The sequence below is a fragment of the Ambystoma mexicanum genome, chromosome 3p (genome assembly GCF_040938575.1).
Source record: "Ambystoma mexicanum isolate Mex_15411 chromosome 3p, UKY_AmexF1_1, whole genome shotgun sequence".
NCBI lineage: Eukaryota > Metazoa > Chordata > Amphibia > Caudata > Ambystomatidae > Ambystoma > Ambystoma mexicanum.
The window spans coordinates 851489328-851512180 of record NC_090925.1 but is presented as its reverse complement, the minus strand read 5'-3'; the positions used below and the strand labels follow the sequence as shown (position 1 = coordinate 851512180).

Below are 22853 nucleotides of genomic sequence, written 5' to 3'. Positions count from 1 at the left end.
CTTAAAATATTTTTTAATTCAATTGGTATTTCATTACCGTTTAACGGGTGCTGCGTGAGTTTGTTCGAATGTTTACTTTTGTTTGCTTCATTGGCTTCAATACATGTGGGCTTAGAATAAGGAACCTGACATATTGAGTATCAACGTGCCCACGTTGCGTGCAACGTTTGATAAGTTCAGGAAGTGTTCATTTAATATTATGAGGCAGAGTCTGTAGTTGGCTGCGTTGCAGGATTACTGCACAGCAAAGTTCTGAGATGTTTGGGGAGACGGGATTGGTTGCTGACATTAACACTGCGAGGGGTTTGCGCTAAGTTAAATATGAATGTTTATTTATTTACTGGCTGCCAGTTTTGTGTGTTAGGAGTGGAACCTTCGTACTAGTATTCGGAAGTTCATGTAATGCTTGTTGACTTAGGAGAAAGCACCTTTCAGGGAGTGCTTTGATGTATGGAATCTCTGTAATAAAGTATGCGAAAAAGAAAGGCAATCCGTTGTTGGAGCACTTGTCTAGCACTGCGGCTGTCTATAATAGGGCCTCATCACGAGTTGGGCTGTAGACCTTAAATGCAGTGGTAACGGTATTACAGCCGCATTTAAGGGCTGGCCCTATCACGAGTTGGGCGCTAAATGGGCTGTTTTACCTCCAGCCTTTCTCTGGAGGTGAAAATCCCCTGTTTTCGGCTGTATTACCGCCGGCTGTATTAGTCCGCATAATTAGCGCTGAAAATACCCCATTGAATCCAATGGACCCAATGGGGAATGGGGATTTACTGTTAACACCCAACTCGTGATCCGGCGGTAATACAGCCGGCCCGGTTGCTGCTAGGGCTATTACAGTCGGCGGCATTACAGCCGGGAATACAGCCGAACTCGTGATGAGGCCCATGTCTGAAGTGAAGTTTATATGGTAATGCATCTGCAGCAACGTTTAGGAGTTCCCTTTCATCTCATCCTAAAACTTTTTGTTTTAGAGTTGCAACGTTTTTTGTTTGTTTGTGTGTGTGAGCACGGGATGATATTTACAGTGACTGCCGTGCACTTCATGAAGGTGCTGTTTTGCATTTGTTTAAAGTATGTCTACACGTGTTGGCACGTTTAAAGGGTTCATCCGACATTTACTTTGAAGACATATTACCTGAATGTTCTCTTTGATGCCTTTGCTGTCATTTCGTTTCAGTTCATGGAAGCGTGTAAGGTTTCATTACATGTTACAGCTTTTGCGCCCCTGCAGATGGATGGCCCAGTGTTTTGCTCAGACTGTGTTGACATAATGTCATGATTAATGCATTTTTATTGCGGGTGAACATTTATAATATATGTTATATATTCGTGATGTATGTTAAAGGTAGTGAGTTGAAAGCACATATATGTATATATTTAAAATATGAAAAGTCAATTTTTTGCAATTTGATAGTACCTTTCGTCTAACAGTTTGGCCTCTGTGGTTTATGGTTTGAAACTAGCAGCTTCTTACCTCAATCCAATAGAATTATGATCTAGTGCTCACTTGAATTATTGAAAGGGATCCACTAGTGGGACATCTCCTACCTTGAGTAAACGCATTTGTTTCTTTTATTGCACATGCCAATATGTATGATTGGCTGGGTGTCTACACTTGAGAATTGCGATTTTAAAATTCTGCGCAATGCAGCAATGTATCTGACCCCCTTTTGAAAAATAGTTCTCTGGTGATTGCCACCTTAATGTTAACAGTTTCTTTCAGCTGTTTATACTGTGCATATTGCCAAGATCACACAGTGTTCATCTAAATTATTGTCTTTTGGTGTAGGGCTCTTACATGTAGAAATCATTGCATAGCAATGATAATGTTGATGGTGTAACATGGCTAAAAGTGCGAATGTGCAATTTCATTGTTTAATGTAACTTTCTTGCAATTAGCTATTTGTAGCTACCAATACCAGGCAGAATACCAATAGAGGCCTGCTCTATATTTAGGGGTCTTTACGTATATGGTGCTAGTGCTAACTAGCTTGCTCAAATATCCGTGTGGTTCCTCTTATGTTATACATTATACAGTGTCAAAAACTAGTGCCCTAAACTGCATTCTGATACATACTTGAGTTCCTGGTAGGCCTGGTTTGGCAAATCCAAACGTTGGTGGCTGGAAGGCTTTAGATAAATTGAAACAATCGGCTTCTAGGGCAATGCCCAGTTCCATGGTCTAGTTGGGGCTGTTTTTGCAGAAAGGTATGGTCATTCGATATCACTGGCCCAATGTTATTTAAAACTCAAATTTTCTTCTAAGCGCAGCCCCATGTACACAAGTTTATTGCAAACGATGTATATTATTATGCACAAGTATGGTTGATGTTTTGTACCATTTCCCATTTTCCCAGCCCGGTGACACCTTGTGGGCGAGGGTTGTGGTGGTGCCCTCTCTATTCTATTCTATCCTATGGAGGCAGCCATATAGAGGTATGAATGTTTTATACCAAAAATATGATCTTGTGGTTTAAGTCTTAATAATGGTCTACATAAGCCATATAAGCGAGGCTTTAGGATCATTTTGATCACTTGCACGATGTGGGATATCTGGATGGTTGAGTTGGATAAAGTGAATATAGGTTCCTGTTTTGAATAGTATGATTTAGTTTTTGTAAGTTGTTAATGGATTTGTAGGGTGGTGGTAGGAGTGTTGGGGTTGGGCTTTATTGTATTCTCAACTTTATAGTGTTTCTTCTGAACACTACACTAACGTGCTACTTTGTTGTTTCGACTTTATAGTGAGCCATCTATTTGTGACGTACAGTACCTGTCTCCCTTATGCCCTCTTGGGGATCTGGTTTCCGTCTTTTTTTTCTTTCCTCTTTATTCCATGTACTTTTTCTATTTTTCCAAATTAAACATGATAATTTTTGTGAGATCCAGAAAAAGTTGTTTACAATGAATGCTAGGATTGTGGATCATCTAAAAATTGTTTCATGGAATGTAAATGGACTAAAGACTGTGGCCAAGAGGTCCAACATTTTATCTTACCTGATATCAAATTCATGTGACATTGCCCTCCTCCAAGAGACTCATCCGAACGATCTTGAGGCTGAAAAGTTGAAACGGGGTTGGGTTAGTGAAACATTCTTTTCCACTTTTAACTCTAGTAAAAGTGGTGTTTCGATTCTTATTAAGAGAAACCTGCCAATATCAGTCCTCTCGAGCAAGTCGGATAAAGAGGGGAGAATTATATGTGTTTTGCTCAAAGTGCAGGATGCTACGATACTCTTGTGTAATGTGTATGCTCCAACTCTGAATGATCCACTTTTCTTTCATGAGCTTGCTGCATTGCTTCAAAACTACAATGTGGATTCGATTGTCATGGCGGGTGATTTCAATCAGGTGCTAGATCCGGCACTGGATCGTTCAAATGGGGATCGTTCCAGAAACCCTAAGAGAAACAATATAGCATTTCAGAGTTTAATAAGGGAATTCACCTTGTCGGACATACGGAGATTGGAACACCCATGTGACAGAGACTACACTTTTCATTCTCATTGTCACGATACATACTCCTGCATCGACTTTTTCCTGACCTCAGGACAAGTGACTTCAAGTTGCTATGATTCCAAGATTGGCCTAATTGCCCTGTCGGACCATGTTCCTATATCCCTAAAGCTCTCATTGCATCATACTTTGACTAAATCCGCAAGATGGAGAATGAATTCCAGTATTCTCAAAAATGACCAATTCAGAGAGGAGATTATAGAAGAAATTGATAACTTTATTCAAATAAATCGGACTGCTGATGTTAAAATTTCCAGTGTCTGGGAAGCTTTGAAATGCTTTGTCCGTGGAGTGTTAATATCAAAAACCGGCAGGCAAAAAAAACGGAGAGCTCAAGAGATGCAGAGCTTAACATAGGAAGCTAAGCGATAAGACAACCAATTTGCTGCCACGGGAAGTGAAGAGACAAAAATTGAATTGAGAAAAGCCAAATATGAATTGAATAAACTCATCTCCTCGCAAATAGATTATGCACTTTTCAGACAGAAAATTAACTATTTTGAAATGGAGAAAAGGCGGGAAAGTTGTTGGCGCACAGATTAAAGGTGGCTGATAGTAATCGCTTCATTAGTGCAATTGAATGTCAAAATAACGTAATTGAAACTCAACAAAAAGGGGTTAACAAATTATTTAGTGACTTTTATGAAAAACTATATGAATCTGAGCTGACATGTGAAGTGGCGGAGATTGATGAATATCTTAATTCATGTGAGGTGTCTTGTTTGTCAGAAGAACAAGCAGCTAGTCTTGATGGACAATTCACAATTGAGGATTTACAATTTGTTATTTCAAAACTTACCATGGGTAAATCTCCCGGAACGGATGGCCTGCCTGGTGAAGTTTATAAAATGTTATCTGATTCAGCTTTACAAATTTTATGTGATGTATACAAAAATGCTTTTGATACTGGCCTGCTACCCGATTCAATGCGCCATGCATTAATAACTGTTCTGCCGAAAAAAGATAAATCCGCTACAAAATGTGAAAACTACAGACCGATAAGTCTGATTAATTGCGACTGCAAAATTTGGGCAAAAATGTTGGCGGTTCGATTGGAAAAAGTAATAACAAAAATCAGGTAATCAGGTTGGTTTTGTCACTGGAAGGGCTGTAGCGGATAACATGCAGCGCCTATTATTGTCAATTGAAAAAGGACACACTCAGCCAGTAGCCAATGCAGTGATCTCGCTGGACGCTGAGAAGGCATTCGATTGTGTGGAGTGGACCTTCTTGTTTTCATGCCTGAAGAGAATGAAATTTGGTCAGATCTTTCAACGATGGGTGCATTTATTGTACAATGATCCGTCTGCGAGTGTTCTCACAAATGGCCACATCTCTCATAGGTTCACGCTTCACAGAGGTACAAGACAGGACTGACCGCTCTCACCTCTGTTGTTCATCTTGGCTATGGAACCACTAGCAATATGCTTGAGAGCAGATGTCCATCTACAACCAATAATTGGTGGCAATCGTAACAATTTGATCTGGTTTTACGCAGATGATCTACTGATTGCCCTTCAAGAGCCAGCTACCTGCATTCCTCACTTAATGAGTGATATTCAGCAGTTTTCAAGAGTCTCCGGTTATAAAATCAACTGGGGTGAATCTGAAATACTTCCCATCAACAATCTGTGTCAACAAGCCACTTGTGCACAGTTTCAGTTCAGATGGTGTGTAGATAAAATGAAATATCTGGGCATATGGATTAGTGCTGAGGTGATGAAATTACCAACGATAAACTTTGGATTGCTCGTTCCCAAGCTAGAATCAGATCTGGAAAATGGGGCCTCTCGAAACAAATTATTTTCTGTCAATGTTACCAATCAGGATACCAGGGAACTTTTTTAAAGAAATAGATAATGCTATGCAGAGATTCATCTGGGATGGGAAACCATCTATCTTTCTCTGCACGCCATCTATGCAAGTTCATTGAATCTGCTAATGAACATCCACGCAATTTGGTGTGGGAGTGTGGTGCAGTATCCCAGCTGGACCCGGAAGCTCTGTTGACCTCTAAGAAAAGTAAATCCAAAAAAGCTAATCCTTTGACTAGTTTTTTACAGGATTGCTGGTGTGAAATATCCAGGCGTATGAATGCAGATCCTTATCGGCACTTGAATGCCTCCATTTGGCTCAACCCTGCCTTGAAATGTCAGGGAAAAAGTTTTTTTGGGCCGGAATGGTTCCTGATGGGCATAAAGTACATACATGATCTTATAGAAGGGGGGAATTGGATCTCGTACACACAACTTTGCCAATCTCATAACATGGCGGATTGTACATTCACCGAATACAGGACATTGAGAACTATTGTGTCAAGTTGTCTTGAAATACCTCTACTGACAACTCAAAATGTCGCCTGGTTGGCACTGCAGACATGTTCAAGTGCTTTCCACCCAGCTGCCACATTATATGGATTCTTGAAGGCATGCAGAAAAGGGGATCCAAGATTGCCAATTGTCTGGGCAGAAGAGCTAGGAGAGGACATTGATCAAAGATGTTGGCAACGCTGCTGCGAGAACATTCGCTTGATGAGTTTGGACTGGGGCCTTAGGGCATCACAAACAAAAATTCTCTTTAGAGCCTACTGGACACCAGCTAAGTGATTTCGGAGGCAACTCTTGGCGGATGATCTCTGCTGGAAGTGCAAAGGTGCAAGTTGCTCCCTCATTCACTTGTTGTGGTTTTGCCCGAAAACAAAAACATTTTGGGAATATGTATGTGAAAGATTAGGACTGGTTTTGAACTGTACAATCCCTCTATCCGGCTCCCTTCTGATTTTAGGTGACAAATCTCAGTTGGATGATTCTACCTTTGGAGAGAAAACTTGGTTGCTCCGGGCGTATATGATCGCCAAGAGGATGATACTGAGAATGTGGAAGTCAAGCAGCTCCTTTAACATTGATGGGTGGGTGGAAGAACTACTCACGGCTTCCACTTATGAGAAGGCTATTTACAAAGATTCAGGAGACGTTGAGAAATGTTTGGACATTTGGGGAAGTTTCCTTGAGAGGTGATGTATGCCTAATTATTTGGACTATTAGGTCTCTGGACTGTGAGCTACAATACCAACATGGTTCACTCTCTGACTTATTATATGATGCTTTATTAACCAATAGCAATGCTTGAGAGTATAATTATGTTTAGGTTCTTTAATCTTTGCTCTATTTTCTTTTTATTTCTTCGTCTTTTCCTCTTTTATTTCTTATCTTTCTTAAATAACCTTGGTACTGATTTGATCTGATATGTTATAGTGCTTGTTAATGTGTATCAGATGCTTTTAGGTTTCTTGTCGATATCATCTATGCAATTGTTGTTATATTTTTGTTTATTTGAAAAAAAACAATGCCTGAGAAATGCCACTTGTGCATAAGTCCAAACTGTTGCTTTGCCAATGTTTGTTTTTAACAGGACTTCAGAGCAGGTCACACAGAATGCCTATAATTCAAGTGGCTCTAGGATGACCTGGTTAAGACATTTTTATTACACCAGTAGTGGTTTGCAACTCGAATTAAGCTATTAACTCTCAGAAGACGGCTTTGATAAACACTAGCAGGCACTTCAAGTCCAAAGTTTGATAAGCCTGATTTAAGTGAGCTCAAAGAGTTCCCATGAGCAAAGGCGTTGCTAGGGAGGGTGTGGAGGGGCTGAGGAGGCCATAGCCCTGGGTCCTCTTTTCGTTATAGCCCCTCCTATCCAACCATTGTCACCCTAACGCTCCTTCCCTACTGGGGTGGCGGAGCCCTGTAAAAGCATTGACTTGCAGCAGGTCCCAAAACCGCAGTGGGGGTGGTTGGTTCATGCCACTCCTGCGCCTCAGAGCTGTGGACGGACCCTGTCACAGAACTGTATGAAAAGTAATGTTATTTTATGAGTTGTGTTGTAATGTAACAAACACATGAGCCCTCCACATGTAGCATTTTCTGTAAAGTCGTGAATTGATGCGATTCACGGGTGATGATTTGAGGGCCACTTTTTTTGAGGGGTGGGCACTGAGCCCGAAAAAAATCTGAGACAAGTCGGGAACCCAGCACGATCACACAAGAGGAACAATAAAGCTGGCGCAGCATGTGGCAGAGCTGGAGACCCATTGAAGCCACAATACAGTGAATGGCACAGCACAGCAAAAGGCAAGGCACTCAAGAGTGAACACAACAATCCTGTCTGCGTAGCCAAAGCCGCATGATACTAAACCCGTCCTCGAGTCAAGAGACTTGAGAGCTCCGAAAACAACCAGCAGCGCATGTAAACGGGCAGTTCTGTGGGTGGACGGCAGCAGACACTCGGGTGAATGGGGAATGCACCACAGTGTTTGACAAGACTTTCTAATACATGCGAAGGAGATGGCTAGTCCGCGCTAGGCGTGTGCCTGAAAGCATCCTCCCACCACCCCAAACCTAACCCCCCAACTCCCATTCTGCACTCATGTGCCTCTGGAAAGGTAAACAAACAGTCACAAATCAATCCCACATTTTGAGGTGTCCAGATAATGTAGGGTGACCCGTTTTAAAAAGTAAACAACCGGGACAGGGCAACTAACATAAAAGTACATTCACAAGTGCCTCTCGTGCAAGACCCCCCATCTCTCTGAAAAGATCACCCCCATCTCATCATCCAGACCAAAAACATTGCACCTTGCCAACCAGATCTACGTCCCATCCTACATAAGAACCAAAGCAGGAGGGGCCAGCTTCCAACACCTTGCACCTAAAAACTGGAACGCCCTGCCCACTGCACTCAGAACTGAAACATCTCACACCGTTTTCCGTAAAGCGCTGAAAACCAAACACTTCAGTTAACTTTGCCAGGCACACTTACCACTACTGGTCTGTAATGAGTAACAGCTCCGGATCAACCCTGTAATGTTAACAACTGTTTTCTGTGAGAAGTTCCATGCTGACACGTTTTTCTATTCTGTTCCACTGTCACCAAGGAGCCTGTACTGTCCCCTTGCCGGTCATTACTCTATGCACAGTATTTTAACTGCAACTATCGCCTAGAAGTAAGCTTTCTGTAACAGCGCCACGATGCCTAAGGGCCGCTGTGCGCTTTATAAATCCAAATAAATAAAAAATAAAACACGATGGACTAACTCTTGAAAAAGTGGCTGTCGAGGCACTACACTTCAGTAGAGGTTGGGGGAGAAGGGGGTTTAAGGGTTACAGTTCAAATAAACACACAATATAACTAATTTATCACAAACTAACACTATCGTAAGTTGTAAAATGAAGCATTTCTTCTGTGCGAGATTGTGCATTCCCGCCTGACAGCTATGAAGACCTACTAAAAAAAACCGGAACCATTGCAGTTTCTGTTGGAAACATAACCTCGAGAAAGGGGGACAGAGCACCAAATTCCAGGACAGTCCCAGCAAAACCGGGACGTTTGGTCACCCTAAAATGATGTCAGTGCTTGTCTCACACGCGCAAGCCTATTTCACATGTTCTTCACATCATGCATGTTACTAAGCAGTGTGGCTGTGTGAAAAATGACGACAAACCGGTGACCTTGCCACACACTTTTTTTGTCGGGTGTCATTAAGCCTTTGACAGTGCAGTTGCAAGTCCCAGAAAGAGAAGTGTTATGTTTGTGCTTTTCCTCCTACTTTATAAGTTTGTATGTATGAGCCCCGTATGGAATGTCAGAGTGGAATGTTATATATGAACTGTGTCTGTGTGTTCCACAGGGTCAGTTGGGGCCTGAGCTTTAATGATGAAGGGGGCCGGTGGATGTCTTTCCTTTCCCTTACACCTAATCCACTTCTTAATGTAAACTTGTATCTCGTGTCAACTTAGTAAAGCTTCCTATACCTACGTGTGGCTCAGTTCACTTATTTCACGAAGAACAGAACATAACATTGGCGACGAGGATGGGATCTTGGGGAGTGTTTGAAGTTGGGTGCTGAAGAAACAGAAAAAGAAGAAAGAAGAAGAAAACCAAAACGGGAAAGAAGGAAGAAGGAGCAACAAAGGGACAGAAAGCTGAAGTAGAGAGCATGTCCCATAGGAGGCATCCACCGGCCACCCCGGCCCCAAGGTGAGCGCGCCCTTTGACTGTTTCATTTGAGAAAGGGCTGCGCTGCGTGGCTGTTATTTCGAGTTAAAATGCCTTTGGGAATGTACACGTCCCATTTTTACAGCGCGCAGAGGCTGGGAGAAATGTCCGTAGCATATGCGGATTCATGTAAAAAAAAATATCACGGCGTAGCAAGTGAACATTTATCCATTGGAAGTTACAGTTTTAGCTGCGTGGCGATTTAAATAAAATACATTGCCCACGTGCCCGGCTGGGGATATGAAAGTGTCGTCTGTCATATCGGGCAGAAACCCCACCTGTGGTACCATGCGTGACGGTTGGCCCGGAGAGCTCTGTTCGTGGCTCTCCTTGTTTTCATTATGATGACGTCAACTTTATCCCTGGGGTATTGGCGATGTTGTTCGTTCGTTGGAATGCTAATGCCGGTGTTCCAGGACGGAGCTGTCCATGGTGTCAATCATGACGAGCTTCTGTGTGTTTAGAGAAAAGCACTTCTCTACGTGCTATGTACTTGCCCTATTTCCGGGTTTGGAGGAATTCTACAGTGTGTAAAAGCACCTTTCAACGTACAATAACGTGCTTAGGTCATCAAGAGAAACTTCAGGAAACAACCTCCGTGTTGTATAATGTACGTCCGGATTTCAAACAGATGTCAACAATACGGCGCAGGTATTTTGGATTACACATATTTTGGGTCAGCAAGGAAATGTTCCGTGAGTTAAAGATCTTCTAGGACAACATTGGAATATGCACATGTACTGCACTACGGCATGATGAATAGAACCATCACTGCATATGAAAGGGAAATGTTCCGTGGTTAAAGATACTAATTTGGATGACTTTAGAAAATGCTTTGATTAATACAACTCTCCTGTTACCGTTTTGGAGATGCAAGGTATTGTCATGTTTTTTTTTTTGGGGGCGCTCAAGGTTTTCTTGAATTTTGAAAGGCTGTGATGCTGCAGATGAGAAGTGGAGTGCAGCAACCTTTGTTTGGAAATGGTTCTGTCCGAGGTTATGTTCACAGTCAAACAGCGCCACATGTTGTTCAGCTGTCATACCAGTTGAGCTTTTATACCTCGGTGAAGTTCAGAGACGCTCTTCTGATTGGGTCTTTGTTTTTTCTATTCTATTTTTGACTGGGTGTTTTGTTTAAGGCGCTCAAAGTTTTCTGGCATTGGTAAAGCCAGTATGCTGCTTGTGAGAAGAGGAATGCAGCACTCTTGGATTGTAAACGGTACTAAAAAAAAAAAAAAAAAAAAAAAACATGTTTTATTGTCGAAGTGCAACATGTATTTTGAGGAGAAATGTGATATGTGATGATTAGCTGACATATCGACCCAGTTATTTTTCGTGTCAACAATTAGTGTCAAAGACGCTTTGCTGATTGGGGGAGTTTTCTCCGTTTGGAAAAGAAAAGAGGATATGAATTGCTGTAATGATATCCTAAAGTGTTATTGTGATATTAATATTGCGAAGAGTTAAAATGTCATGTGAGGCTTGTCATTTTAAAGTTATGTTTTGGGGTCTAGTTCCTCACAGAGGTGTCTAAGTGGGGGACAATATGAAATATACTGCGACAGTGTGTATGATGATCAGGATGTCAGCTGTCTCTGAATGAGAGTATGAATTTAATGAGTTTATATGACGTGGCCTTTGTTAGTGGGGAAATGTTAAAGGTGAAGTTGAAATTTATGCTGAGGTATAAATGTTTAATGACATTTTCTTTCCACAGGATCATCTTAGCTAAGGACTTTGTATTATAGAGAACATGGACTCGATAAGTAGTGTATAGCTCTCGTTTTCCATACTTATATGTGCAATTTACCGAAGCTTGCATGAATAGAACCTGTAAATGTCTTTTGGTGATGTGATGAGTGTGATTGCCAAATTTTAAGGGGGATGGCGGTCCCGGTAAAGGGTACAGGTTCAGGTTGAACTTGCATCTTTCGCACTAGGCGTATTTCTGACTATTTGGTGTGTCAGTGGGATGTATGGTCCCGGTAAAAGGTTCTTGTTCTGGGTGAACCGGTATCCTTCGCACTAGGTGCATTATGACTATTTGGTGTGTCAGTGGGATGTATGGTCCCGTTAAAAGGTTCTGGTTCTGGTGGAACTGGTGTCCTTCGCACTAGGTGCATTATGACTAGTTGGTGTGTCAGTGGGATGTATGGTCCCGGTAAAAGGTTCTGGTTCTGGTGGAACTGGTATCCTTCACACTAGGTGCATTTCTGACTATTTGGTGTGATAGTGTATAGGGATCTGTGTCCCATTCACGCTTGCTTGGGAGCGTGAAATATGGTGATGTTGTTATTGGTGGGAATTGGTATCCTGTGTTGGTGGGTACAGGTGGAGGTGTTTAACATTTTATGGTGTCCTTGCACACCTTGTTAAGGCCTGATGGATAATATATGGACTGTGTCTGAGTAATTGGTTTGGTTTTGTGAGTGAGGGCTGGTTCCCTTTGTTTGATGTCCGTTGTGGGCCCGCTACGGAATTGGTTGAATGTATGTGTTGGAGTTTAGATTACAGAAGCTAGTTCAAGGTTTGGTGGAGTTGAGCAAGCAGCTTTGCTCTGAGCATATTGCTTGGTATGGAAGTTGTGGTGATGGAGAGTACAGTCTGGGTTAGATGTTTTTCTTGGATCATTTCTACAGAGTTCTTTTGATTCTTCCTCTATTGGTTTCCTTATGTTATAAAGGGGGAAGATGTGTTATGTTTGTGCTTTTCCTCCTACTTTATAAGTTTGTATGTATGAGCCCCGTATGGAATGTCAGAGTGGAATGTTATATATGAACTGTGTCTGTGTGTTCCACAGGGTCAGTTGGGGCCTGAGCTTTAATGATGAAGGGGGCCGGTGGATGTCTTTCCTTTCCCTTACACCTAATCCACTTCTTAATGTAAACTTGTATCTCGTGTCAACTTAGTAAAGCTTCCTATACCTACGTGTGGCTCAGTTCACTTATTTCACGAAGAACAGAACATAACAAGAGGCATTGTTCGTCTGATATAACTTTACTCTCTGGTTCATGTCGGCTTTCATTTATGTATTTATTGGGGTTACGCTTTTGGGAGGCCTTCAAAGGCGGCTCCGGCTGATGGCCGCTACCCCTCGGAGGTGCCATAAACTCCACAGCCTGCATGCGAGGGCTGGGGCCACCTGTTTGCCACAGTTCATGGATGACGCGGAAGGATATCCGGTACCAATGAAAGCATGCATTGTGCACTAGGGGGCTGGCACGGGCGCCCAAAGGGTGCCCGGGTCCTCGTATGCTACCTACAGAGTTCTCTTGCTGTTTATGGAAAGCTCCCTTGCCTTGTATCTGGGGGCTGGCTGGGGGCAGGGAGAGTTCTCTTGCTGTTTATGGAAAGCGCCCATTTAGTCCCTTGCCTTGTATCTGGGGGCTGGCTGGGGGCAGGGAGAGTTCTCTTGCTGTTTATGGAAAGCGGCCATTTATTCCCTTGCCTTGTATCTGTCTTGTATCTGAGGGCTGGCTGGGGGCAGGGAGAGTTCTCTTGCTGTTTATGGAAAGCAGCCATTTAGCCTTGTATCTGAGGGCTGGCTGTGGGCAGTGGGAGTTCTATTGCTGTTTATGGAAAGCGCCCATTTAGTCCCTTGCCTTGTATCTGAGGGCTGGCTGGGGGCAGGAGAGTTCTCTTGTTGTTTATGGAAAGCGGCCATTTAGTCCCTTGCCTTGTATCTGAGGGCTGGTTGTGGGCAGGGGGAGTTCTCTTGTTTTTTAGGGAAAGCGGCCATTTAGTCCCTTGCCTTGTATCTGAGGGCTGGCTGGGGGCAGGAGAGTTCTCTTGTTGTTTATGGAAAGCGGCCATTTAGTCCCTTGCTTTGTATCTGAGGGCTGGCTGGGGGCAGGGGGAGTTCTCTTGCTGTTTATGGAAAGTGCGCTCTAACGCTCTTCTTATCCGCCATCTCTCCACAGAATGCACCTGCTATTGGCCTTCGCTCTCTTTGCACCGACGGTCTCCTCTGCTGGTGAGTCTCCATGCCTTCTGTCCTGCAGTCCTAATGCCTTGGGGAGGGCAGAGGGCCTTTGACAAATGTAGCCTCTCAGCTCTGGCTCCCATGAGGGTGGGCAGGGGGCAGAATGGGGCCCACTGTTTGTTATGAGCATCCCTGGCGCTTATGTTGCCCTAAAAAAGGGGGGTTGGCCAACTTCTAGGCACTCCAGTTTCATTAGAAACGGGATCTAATGCATGGGGAGATTAAGTTATTTGCCCAGGATCACTCATTTTAAAGTGAGGAATTGGGATGCACATATGACTATTTAACCATGATCTCGGGCTAATGCCTGGACCACAAATCAGCTTCACCATTAGACCTCATCTCAGTTTAACCGCTAGAACACATCTCAGCTAAACTACGACCACATCTCAGCTTTGTTACCAAAGCGCATCTCAGTTTCAGCATGGCGCCAAGTGTCAGCTTAACCACTAGAGAGACAAAGTCTCAGCTTTGTCACTTGAACACATCTCAGCTTGGCCAGTTGATCGGGTCTGAGCTTAACAGTGGAGCACTTCTCAACTAAACCACTAGACATCATCCCAACTTTGATGCCAGACCACATACCAGCATCCCTTGATGACCACATTCCAATTTACTCCTAGACCACATCTCAAGTTAACCACTCAACCACATCTCAGCTTCACTGCCAGACAACAGCTCAGCTTAACCAATAAACAGTCTGTGCTTTTCTACTAGACCAAAATCTCAATTTAGCCACTAGGCTAAATGCCTACGTTCTCACTTGACCAGCACTAGATTACACGCCTAGGTTCCCACTAGACCACATCTAAATTTAGCAACTTGATATAACTCCAACATTCCCTCTAGACCACATCTAAATTTAGCCACTAGATTACACTCCAATGTTCCCACTCATCTAAACCTAGCCACACGATTACACTCCAGCGTTCCCACTAGACCACATCTAAATTTAGCCACTAGATTACACTCCAGAATCCCCACTAGACCACATCTAATTGTAGCCACTAGATCACACGCCTACATTTCCACTAGACCACATCTAAATTTATCCACTAGATTTCACTCCAACATTCCCACTAGATCACATCTAAATTTAGCCACTATATTACATGCCTACGTTCCCACTATACCACATCGAAATGTAGCCATTATACCACACTCCAATGTTCCCACTAGACCACATCTAAACCTAGGCACTAGATTACACTCCAGCAATCCCACTAGCCCATCTAAATTTAGCCACTAGATTACTTGCATATGTTCCCACTGGACCAGATCTAAATGTAGCCACTAGATGACACGTCTATGTTCCCACTAGACCACATCTAAAAGTAGCCTAGATGACACACATATATTCCCACTAGACCAGATCTAAATTTCGCCCCTAGGTTTCACTTCAGTGTTCCGACTAGACCACCTCTAACCATAGCCACTAGATTACACTCCAGCGTTCCCACTAGACCACATCTACATTTAGCCACTAGATTACAGACCTATGTTCCCATTAGACCAGATCAAAAGCTAGCCCCTGGGTTTCACTCCAGTGTTCCCACTAGACCACATGTAACCATAGCCACTAGATTACACACCTGCTTTCCCACTAGACCACATCTAAACCTAGCTACTAGATTATACTCCAGCATTCCCACTAGATCACATCTAAACATGGCCATTAGATTACTGGCCTACGTTCCCACTAGACCACATTTAAATTTAGCCACTAGATTACACGCCTACATCCCCACTAGACCACATTTAAACCTAGGCACTAGATTACACTCCAGCAATCCCACAAGACCACATCTAAACATAGCCACTAGATTATACTCCAGCATTCCCACTAGGCCACATCTAAACCTAGGCACTAGATTACACTCCTGCAATCCCACTAGACCACATATAAACATAGCCACTAGATTATACTCCAGCATTCCCACTAGACTGCATCTAAATTTAGCCACGAGATTACACGCCTACGTTCCCACTAGACCACATCTATACCTAGGCACTAGATTATACTCTAGCCTTCCCACTAGATCACATCTAAATTTAGCCACTAGATTACATACCAGCATTCCCACTAGATCACATCTAAATTTAGCCACTAGATTACATGCCTACGTTCCCACTAGACCACATCTAAATGTATCCATAAAACTGCATCTCATCTGTTCCACTGGACAACTCCGCCCAATCAATCACTAGGCCATATCTGCACTTAGCCATTAGGCCACACATCACCCCGACTATAGGACTTCGTCATTATAATCGGTAACTTTATTTGGATAACTAAAACAACGAATTAAAGTACAGACATTAAAAAAATACAAAATTACATTGAGCTAAAAAGCAATTACCTGTTGAAAAACCTTTATTCGACAAAAAGTCATCAGGTTCAAACACATCATAAAATACATAATATTGATATGATAAAACCTACACAAGAAAACATTAAAATTAGAATTCTTCCATATCTCAAATGATTACATCAAAAACATTATTAAAAGACATTTAAAACTAGGAGAGCTATGCTCAAAGCCTACGACGCTTATTGATTTCGCAACACCAATGCAAAACTAACGGAGGAAATCATCACTTTATCAATATCTTCCTCCCAAGCAGCCAGGCTCTAAGCCAATAACGAGCATCAGCACACATTACTAAAGGAATAGAACACCTGCTTAAAAATAGCAATGCTGGTCCAAGTGAGTAAATACCAGCCTCCAACAGGATAGGTCTCAAATACACCCGCCTTAGCCACAAAGTCGCCATGCTGAGAAAAAGCAATTAACCCACACATAAAAGAGAAAAAAAGCAATTTAAAAGGTGCAACATTCCCTAAAAGAATTTCTGAAAAAAGCCTCTACAACAGTATTAAACTATCCAATACTGTATCCATCAAATGACTGCTACTTTGATGTGAAAACAGTATTCAAATAGCCAGCAGAGGAGAAGCTCAACGTTCCTTCAGTACCGCTGCCCATACCAAGTTCTATTCAAATTAACAGGCAAGCTGTACGTATATCAATCGGCATGCCAATCTCTTAAAGCGCAGTATCTAAAACAAAGTGCATTTTCTTCCCCTCCAATACCATCAAACAACACAACAAAATGTCCGGTGGCGTCGGATTGGCAGTTCTCCCAAAGTAGGAACTATAACGAACCAGTCCCACATCCACCAGATTAGTATGTTTGTTGATCACTCTCTTATGACCCTTAAGCGCCTGCTTAATGTAGATACCAAAATGTGATGTAATATAAAGTGGTCTTATATAACGCATTTCTGCCAATAATGTTGGCCTGGCTGCGCATGGCTCTGTAAGAAAGGAGGGCAGGGTGTGTTAGTCGGATAGCCGGAAGGCAGATGCAGAAACCTTTGGTGTTGATAGATGCAGGTTAGAAATACCTGTTATGTGTGCCAATAGGAAAGTCTCTATGCGGTGTGTGGTTGGTACCAACAGGCAAGACAGGTTAGCCATACGGGCAGCCATCGGATTGGGGTGTGAGAAGAATTGACAGCATGGGTGTTGATAGAAGATGGGACTATATCTGTAAACCCAGACTATATGAGGTATAGGAATCAATAAAACATACACGAGGACTACCCTGCAGTGTTGAGTGCAATCGTTTTTTAGGATCCATTTTAAAGTGCAAGGTTTTACAGCTTCATAAAGTGGAAAAAAAAAGAAAATGCCGGCCGTCTCCACAGCTTTATGACCACCTGGGAAGATTGGGCCATGCAGCTGAGTTCTAGACCAGCTCCTTGTCACCGTTTTTTAACTGTACCAGATTAAGTCTGAATCTCACACGCGCATATATCCTCGAGACCAGCGGAGCAAATAATCGGCTCGTGCATTTGTTAAGTTCATAATTCTGCTATAGATCACATTGTTCACTTTCAACGAATCCACACCAGCATGATTTTCCTCTAAACTCTAGAACCGTCCGCCTCTGTCTCTTGGGCCACCTCATATCAGATAAGGGTGCTGTACTTACAAAATGTCGGCCATATTCCTCTTTGGGGGGTAATGATTGTGCTGCCTTCATCCATGGGGTCTTTAAGTAACCATCACTTGTGCTTAGGTTTCTTAAGGGGGCATGAGATAATATTGATCTAAGGGTTGTCTCTCTGTTCAACAAGAATATTGCTAGTGCCACCCGCATATCATCTTCCAACAAACCTTCAAAAGGGCCGCGTAAGAAGGTGCAGAAGGTGGAAGCGACAATATTTTTTTAATAAGCCCTGGAAGTGAAAAGGGCTGGCACTGTTTGGCTGCACACTGCTTGTGCTCCGTGGAATTGTGTGAAACTACCTTCAACTTGGAACTTTTCTTGCATCGAAGAGCGAGGAGGAGCGGGTCCTTTAATTCTTCTGAGAATCACCTGATCAGCTGACTGCACACGTAGTGGGCGTGCCCCTACAAAGGAGCCAGCCCATGGCCCTTGCGGCGAGAAGCCCTGGAAGTGAAAAGGGCTGGCACTGTTTGGCTGTTCGGCGTGGACGGCTGCCGGGTGTCTGAAATCCAAGGCCGACTCGCTTGAGAGTTTTGGGCGCCCGTACCAGTCCTGAACGGATCGTAAAAAGAAAGGTGAGCTGAGCGACTAAGACCCTGATAAGGGGAATAAGTGAAGAAAAGTACAACACTCCTTGCTAATGACAAAAGTTGTTGTAAACCTGACCTTGGGAGACTGCGGGAGTTTGACTCCTTTGATCCCACTGGTTCCTACAATTTGAAGATAGCAGGGGGTCCCGAATATCCATCGAATTGGCCTGTACAATTTGTACAATTATACACACTTCGCACCCCGCAGCTTCCTCTGTCCCCCTCCCCTGCCTTAAAACCTTAGGTGCGGGATGTCCGCCTTACAGGGGAAACAGCGTCTGAAACAAACACTATGCTGCAAGCCATCGCCTACTGATAGACCTGACGGCGACGCTCAAATTCATCCACAGACTAAACAACAACTGCAGCGATGGAAATCTTTAGTAACGGCAAATAAAAACAAATCTACCCATTCGACCAACCCCACCTCTGACCCAGCGGGGCGGACAAACACTGTTAGCATGGTCCTGTTTGGCGATTCATTACAAGGCCAAAGTGTGGAAAGAATTGAAACTAATGACCAGTACATCAATGCAAAGGAGATGGGCCTGATCCCACACATCACCCACATGGTCTTTGGGCAATCGCACTCTGCATACTTCGCTCGATCGGCGAGCTGTCCCGTAGCCCTATGCTTGGACCCCCAATACATGGAAGAAGCCCGAGATGGAGTTCCTATTTGCTGTTGTGTGAGTTCTAGCATTGGTGAGTGTGAACCGATACTCTCTGGCCCTCCTCGCAGACCCTCCCTCACACCAGGAAGTGGTGCAACTGTAGGTGACGAATTGCAAAATACGACGTACCCGGCCCCACAGATTGAGGTCTCTAGGAGTTCTTCGCCCAAATCCAGAGAGACCACCCCGTTGATTGCACAAAAACGATCAATGGTGGGTGATGAGATGGCCACAAGTACACCCGAAACAGAACGCCATGAAGAGGAACTTTGCAACGTGACTTATAGAAACGCGGAGATGACTGACATCGCCTCATTGATGTACCCAAGAAGCAATGACAGTGATCATAATGACAATCCGCATCTGTTTAGGAGTCCCCCCAGCGAGGCCACACAAAATGATGACAAACTTTTCACACAAGCTCCCCATTCTGCAATGGTGACCTTATGCAGTACGGAATCTACCTCTAATGAACCAAAAAGAAGATATTCCTTAGATCTAGTAAATAAAATACTAAATGACATCTCTCTGATAAACAAAGCACGCAGCGACGTCTTTAAAGATAACGCAGCTGCTGCGAGTCATAAAACATGTGCTAAAATGGCAATCGAAAACATTGCAGACGCAATGAAGAAGACACTTTGTGCATCACCATTATCTAAGTGGAAAAATGCCTACGGAAAACGAAGGCGCATTGAACATAGTGTGTCACCCACTCTGCCGTGCTCACAGAGGAAAGGCCGGCAAACAATGGATGCACCTACAAGGCGATCTATTACTTCATCTTTAGTTGAAAGAGGTGATTCCAATACAAGAAAGATTAATACCTTATCGTCCTCGTCCTCTGATTCGTCCGGCTCGTAACATACCTTTATCCATTCAAGGCACTCTAAAACTCGACAATATCTAAGAACACAATGCAAGACTAAGGAGAACAGCTCGGAGCTGGTAGGTTGCTTAATGAGAGAGATCCAACCACTGGTCATGTCATTGCTTGGCATCTCAATTGCACCATTCTTAAAATTATATGAGCAAGTGGATGGGAATCTTAAAGACCTAACCACCCTGGTTGCGTTGATAAATTCAAAACTGGTAGGCATTGATATGGAATTTACATTAACCAACCAGCTACAACGGGAATCTAATAAGAGAATTGAGGCCACCCTAAATTCAATGATGGATCAAATAGAAATGAATGGGCTGGAGAAGAAGATGTTAGCCGATATTACTAGAGAAGCTCTAAACCTCCTCAAAGTTAAGAAATCTGCTACTGAACCAATAAGAATGGAGACTAACTCAAAATCAATAGAACAGGAGCCGAGTTCTTCAGCCACCATATAAAGTACTCATTGCTTTGTTGCCAGGAATTTTACCGCAACTGTAGGGGTCTGTCTGACCAATCAAGCATGTTGCTCTCAAAGCAGAAACGTCAACAAGAGCGACATCCTGACACCTCAAATAGACCTAACCATGGATGCCGTGAATCCACAAGACCCAGCCTTAGAGAACCATAGACTCACCCCACATCAATCAGGAGCGAACCAGGAAGCCCTGAAGGTGAACAAAGCTTCAGCAATTCATGCACAAAACATTCCTCCAAGAATATCTGAACAAGAGACAACGGAAAGAGGTCTCACCCCTGGTCATTCAAACAAACCATGCTTTGATAGCATTTTGGAGCAAACGAGATCAGTGGCTAACCTTGCCTCCAGCGACCCACAAACGCCAACTACCTCAACTGATCCTGGCAGAGGTGAAGCCAATCAAGTCATCGAATTAGGTAATCTTGACATAGAAGATGAGAGGAACAATGACATCTTTCCAATCTTCAAGGGGAGTAGAAGCCTATTGACTGAAGAACCTAAAGATCTGGTCACTAAACCCATGCAAGTAAAAAATACAAAAAAACAATGTATTAAAAAACTCTGACGATGCAATAACTCCAGAAAGTTCTTGCATAACATAAAAACTGTAAATGTTACGGTTAATCAGAACTTAAGCGAAGCAAAAACAAATCTGGGAAAGATGACCGCAAATAAGGGTACGGCGAATGAACTTCAGGAGTCGAAAGCTGCAGAAGTAAATGAGGGCGAGGACCAAATTAAGGAACTGATGGAATTGTCCGTCTACGAAGAAATAGAAGTGACAGGAGACGAGATCATTGGCCCATCCGCACCGACCCCAGCAAGCTCAAACACTTTGGCGCGGGAGGCTGCAAAAGCATCAATGGAAGAATGCACCTTGCCACTGTTGTCAGTACCCCTTGAAAAATCCACTCAAAGAACATGCCTGATGATTCCGAAGCCCACACAGGAGAAAGAAGAGCCAACCTCCGTTGTTAGCCCGACCTTTCTCACAATGAAAGAAAGACGAGAAAGGTTAATCATGAAAAGAAATGATTTTGGAATAACAGAGAGAAGTGCTCTCAAATTCACATCTCAACATACACCGATGATTAACAATCATGGAGGTCAGACCAATAATCGCAATTTTGATACAGTTAAACACCGAGAGATGGGTGACTACAGGAGCTGGGAAGCTGCGCAGATTCAGGCGCAACAGAATTCATCTTCACGATCAACGCACCCTACAGTACGCTTAGACAATAAAAACAGTACATCAATACATAAGGTGAAAGTGGAAAGAATTGAGAGTCGTGACAATCTCATCTTGAATCGAAATAACGTGCTACGCCTTCTACACTGTGTACCTTACTTAAGGACTATACAATCCAATGACATCCAAACTGTAGAATTCCCTCAAGAAGGTTGGAATGACCAAGTGATCCTACATCTGAGATCAAGAATGATCACAAGTATCATTCTCGAGGCGACGCCTGAGTTGATGTCGCTGGGATTTAACATTTTTGAACTAGTGAACAAAGGGCCTCACAAAGACCCTAGATCCATCTCCCCAGAACCCCAGTTAGATCTCAGATTAGAGAAGAAAGTAAGAGTGAGTGAGCTCCTGGAATGAATGCCTTAAGCTGCTTCACAAAAGGGCATTAGAGGCCCTGTAACAGATGATGACCATAAAAATTCAAACCAGGAGTCCAGTGACTTGGCAGATCAAATTCAAATAACATTCACCAACATCCAAACACTTAGTAACACAAGTAGAATAAGTGATGATAGAAACATCGAGAATATGGAATCTACCAAGTGGGGATGGCTAGCATGTGCCTTGAACAAGACAACTCAAAGCTAACGCCAACCAGAAGAAAAAACCCTACTATATAAGTTTGGATCATGGAACACAAGAGGATTCTCGCACCTGTTTCAAGAGAGTTGACTAGCTAGCCTCGACGTAGTGTGTTTACAAGAGATGTGGTTGGTTGAGTGCCCAACTGTAGGCGAGTATAAAGTCGCCTTCAACCCTGCGATTAAACAAATAACGGGCATGCCCATGGCAGGCCTTCTAACCCTTGTAAAAAAAAGTTGTGGCTTTCACATTATTAATACCAAGAATCCGACCCCCTACATTCAGCTGACATCTATTAGAAAGAAGAACGAAGACAACAAATTGATACATATTATGAATCTGTACTGGAATCATAGAGCGGCTGGCACAACTACCTATATAGATCAAGTATCAACCATCATAGATGAGTGGCGAAAGGAAGATCCTATGGCCGATATTATGATATGCGGAGATCTAAACCTGAACTGTTTAATGACATCCAACGACCCAAAACTGAACAACACAGCTAATATACAACTAGCAAGACAGTGGACACTAGAGATGGAGCTAAGAAACATGGCGTTGTTGAATGGAAACATTGCTGGTGACATCCCGGCCAAACCAACCTGGGCCAGAGGCAACCAGAACTCCACACTGGACTACTTCTACATCAGCGAGAAACTACATCAAAATCCCAAATCACTGTTGGTGTACTCCATGTCCCATAGTGATCATGATCTAGTGATCCTGTCTGTAGCCCTCACTGACGGACTTAAACCACTGGCGTGGATGTTTCCAATTATGGTTGAACCCAATAGAGTGAGGCTGAGACTAAAA

The 22853-nt window shown here is 43.2% G+C and overlaps 1 protein-coding gene across 1 annotated transcript in view; it reads left to right on the top strand.

Moving 5' to 3' along the window:
• The first annotated feature begins 10153 nt into the window (after positions 1-10153).
• LOC138579632 (zymogen granule membrane protein 16-like) overlaps positions 10154-22853 on the top strand; it is a 45577-nt gene continuing 32877 nt past the window's right edge. Inside the window, exons 1-2 of the mRNA XM_069649886.1 lie at positions 10154-10224; positions 13494-13546. Of these exons, the coding sequence (XP_069505987.1) occupies positions 10205-10224; positions 13494-13546 (73 nt within the window). The 5' untranslated portion in view covers positions 10154-10204. The remainder of the gene's footprint in view (positions 10225-13493; positions 13547-22853) is intronic.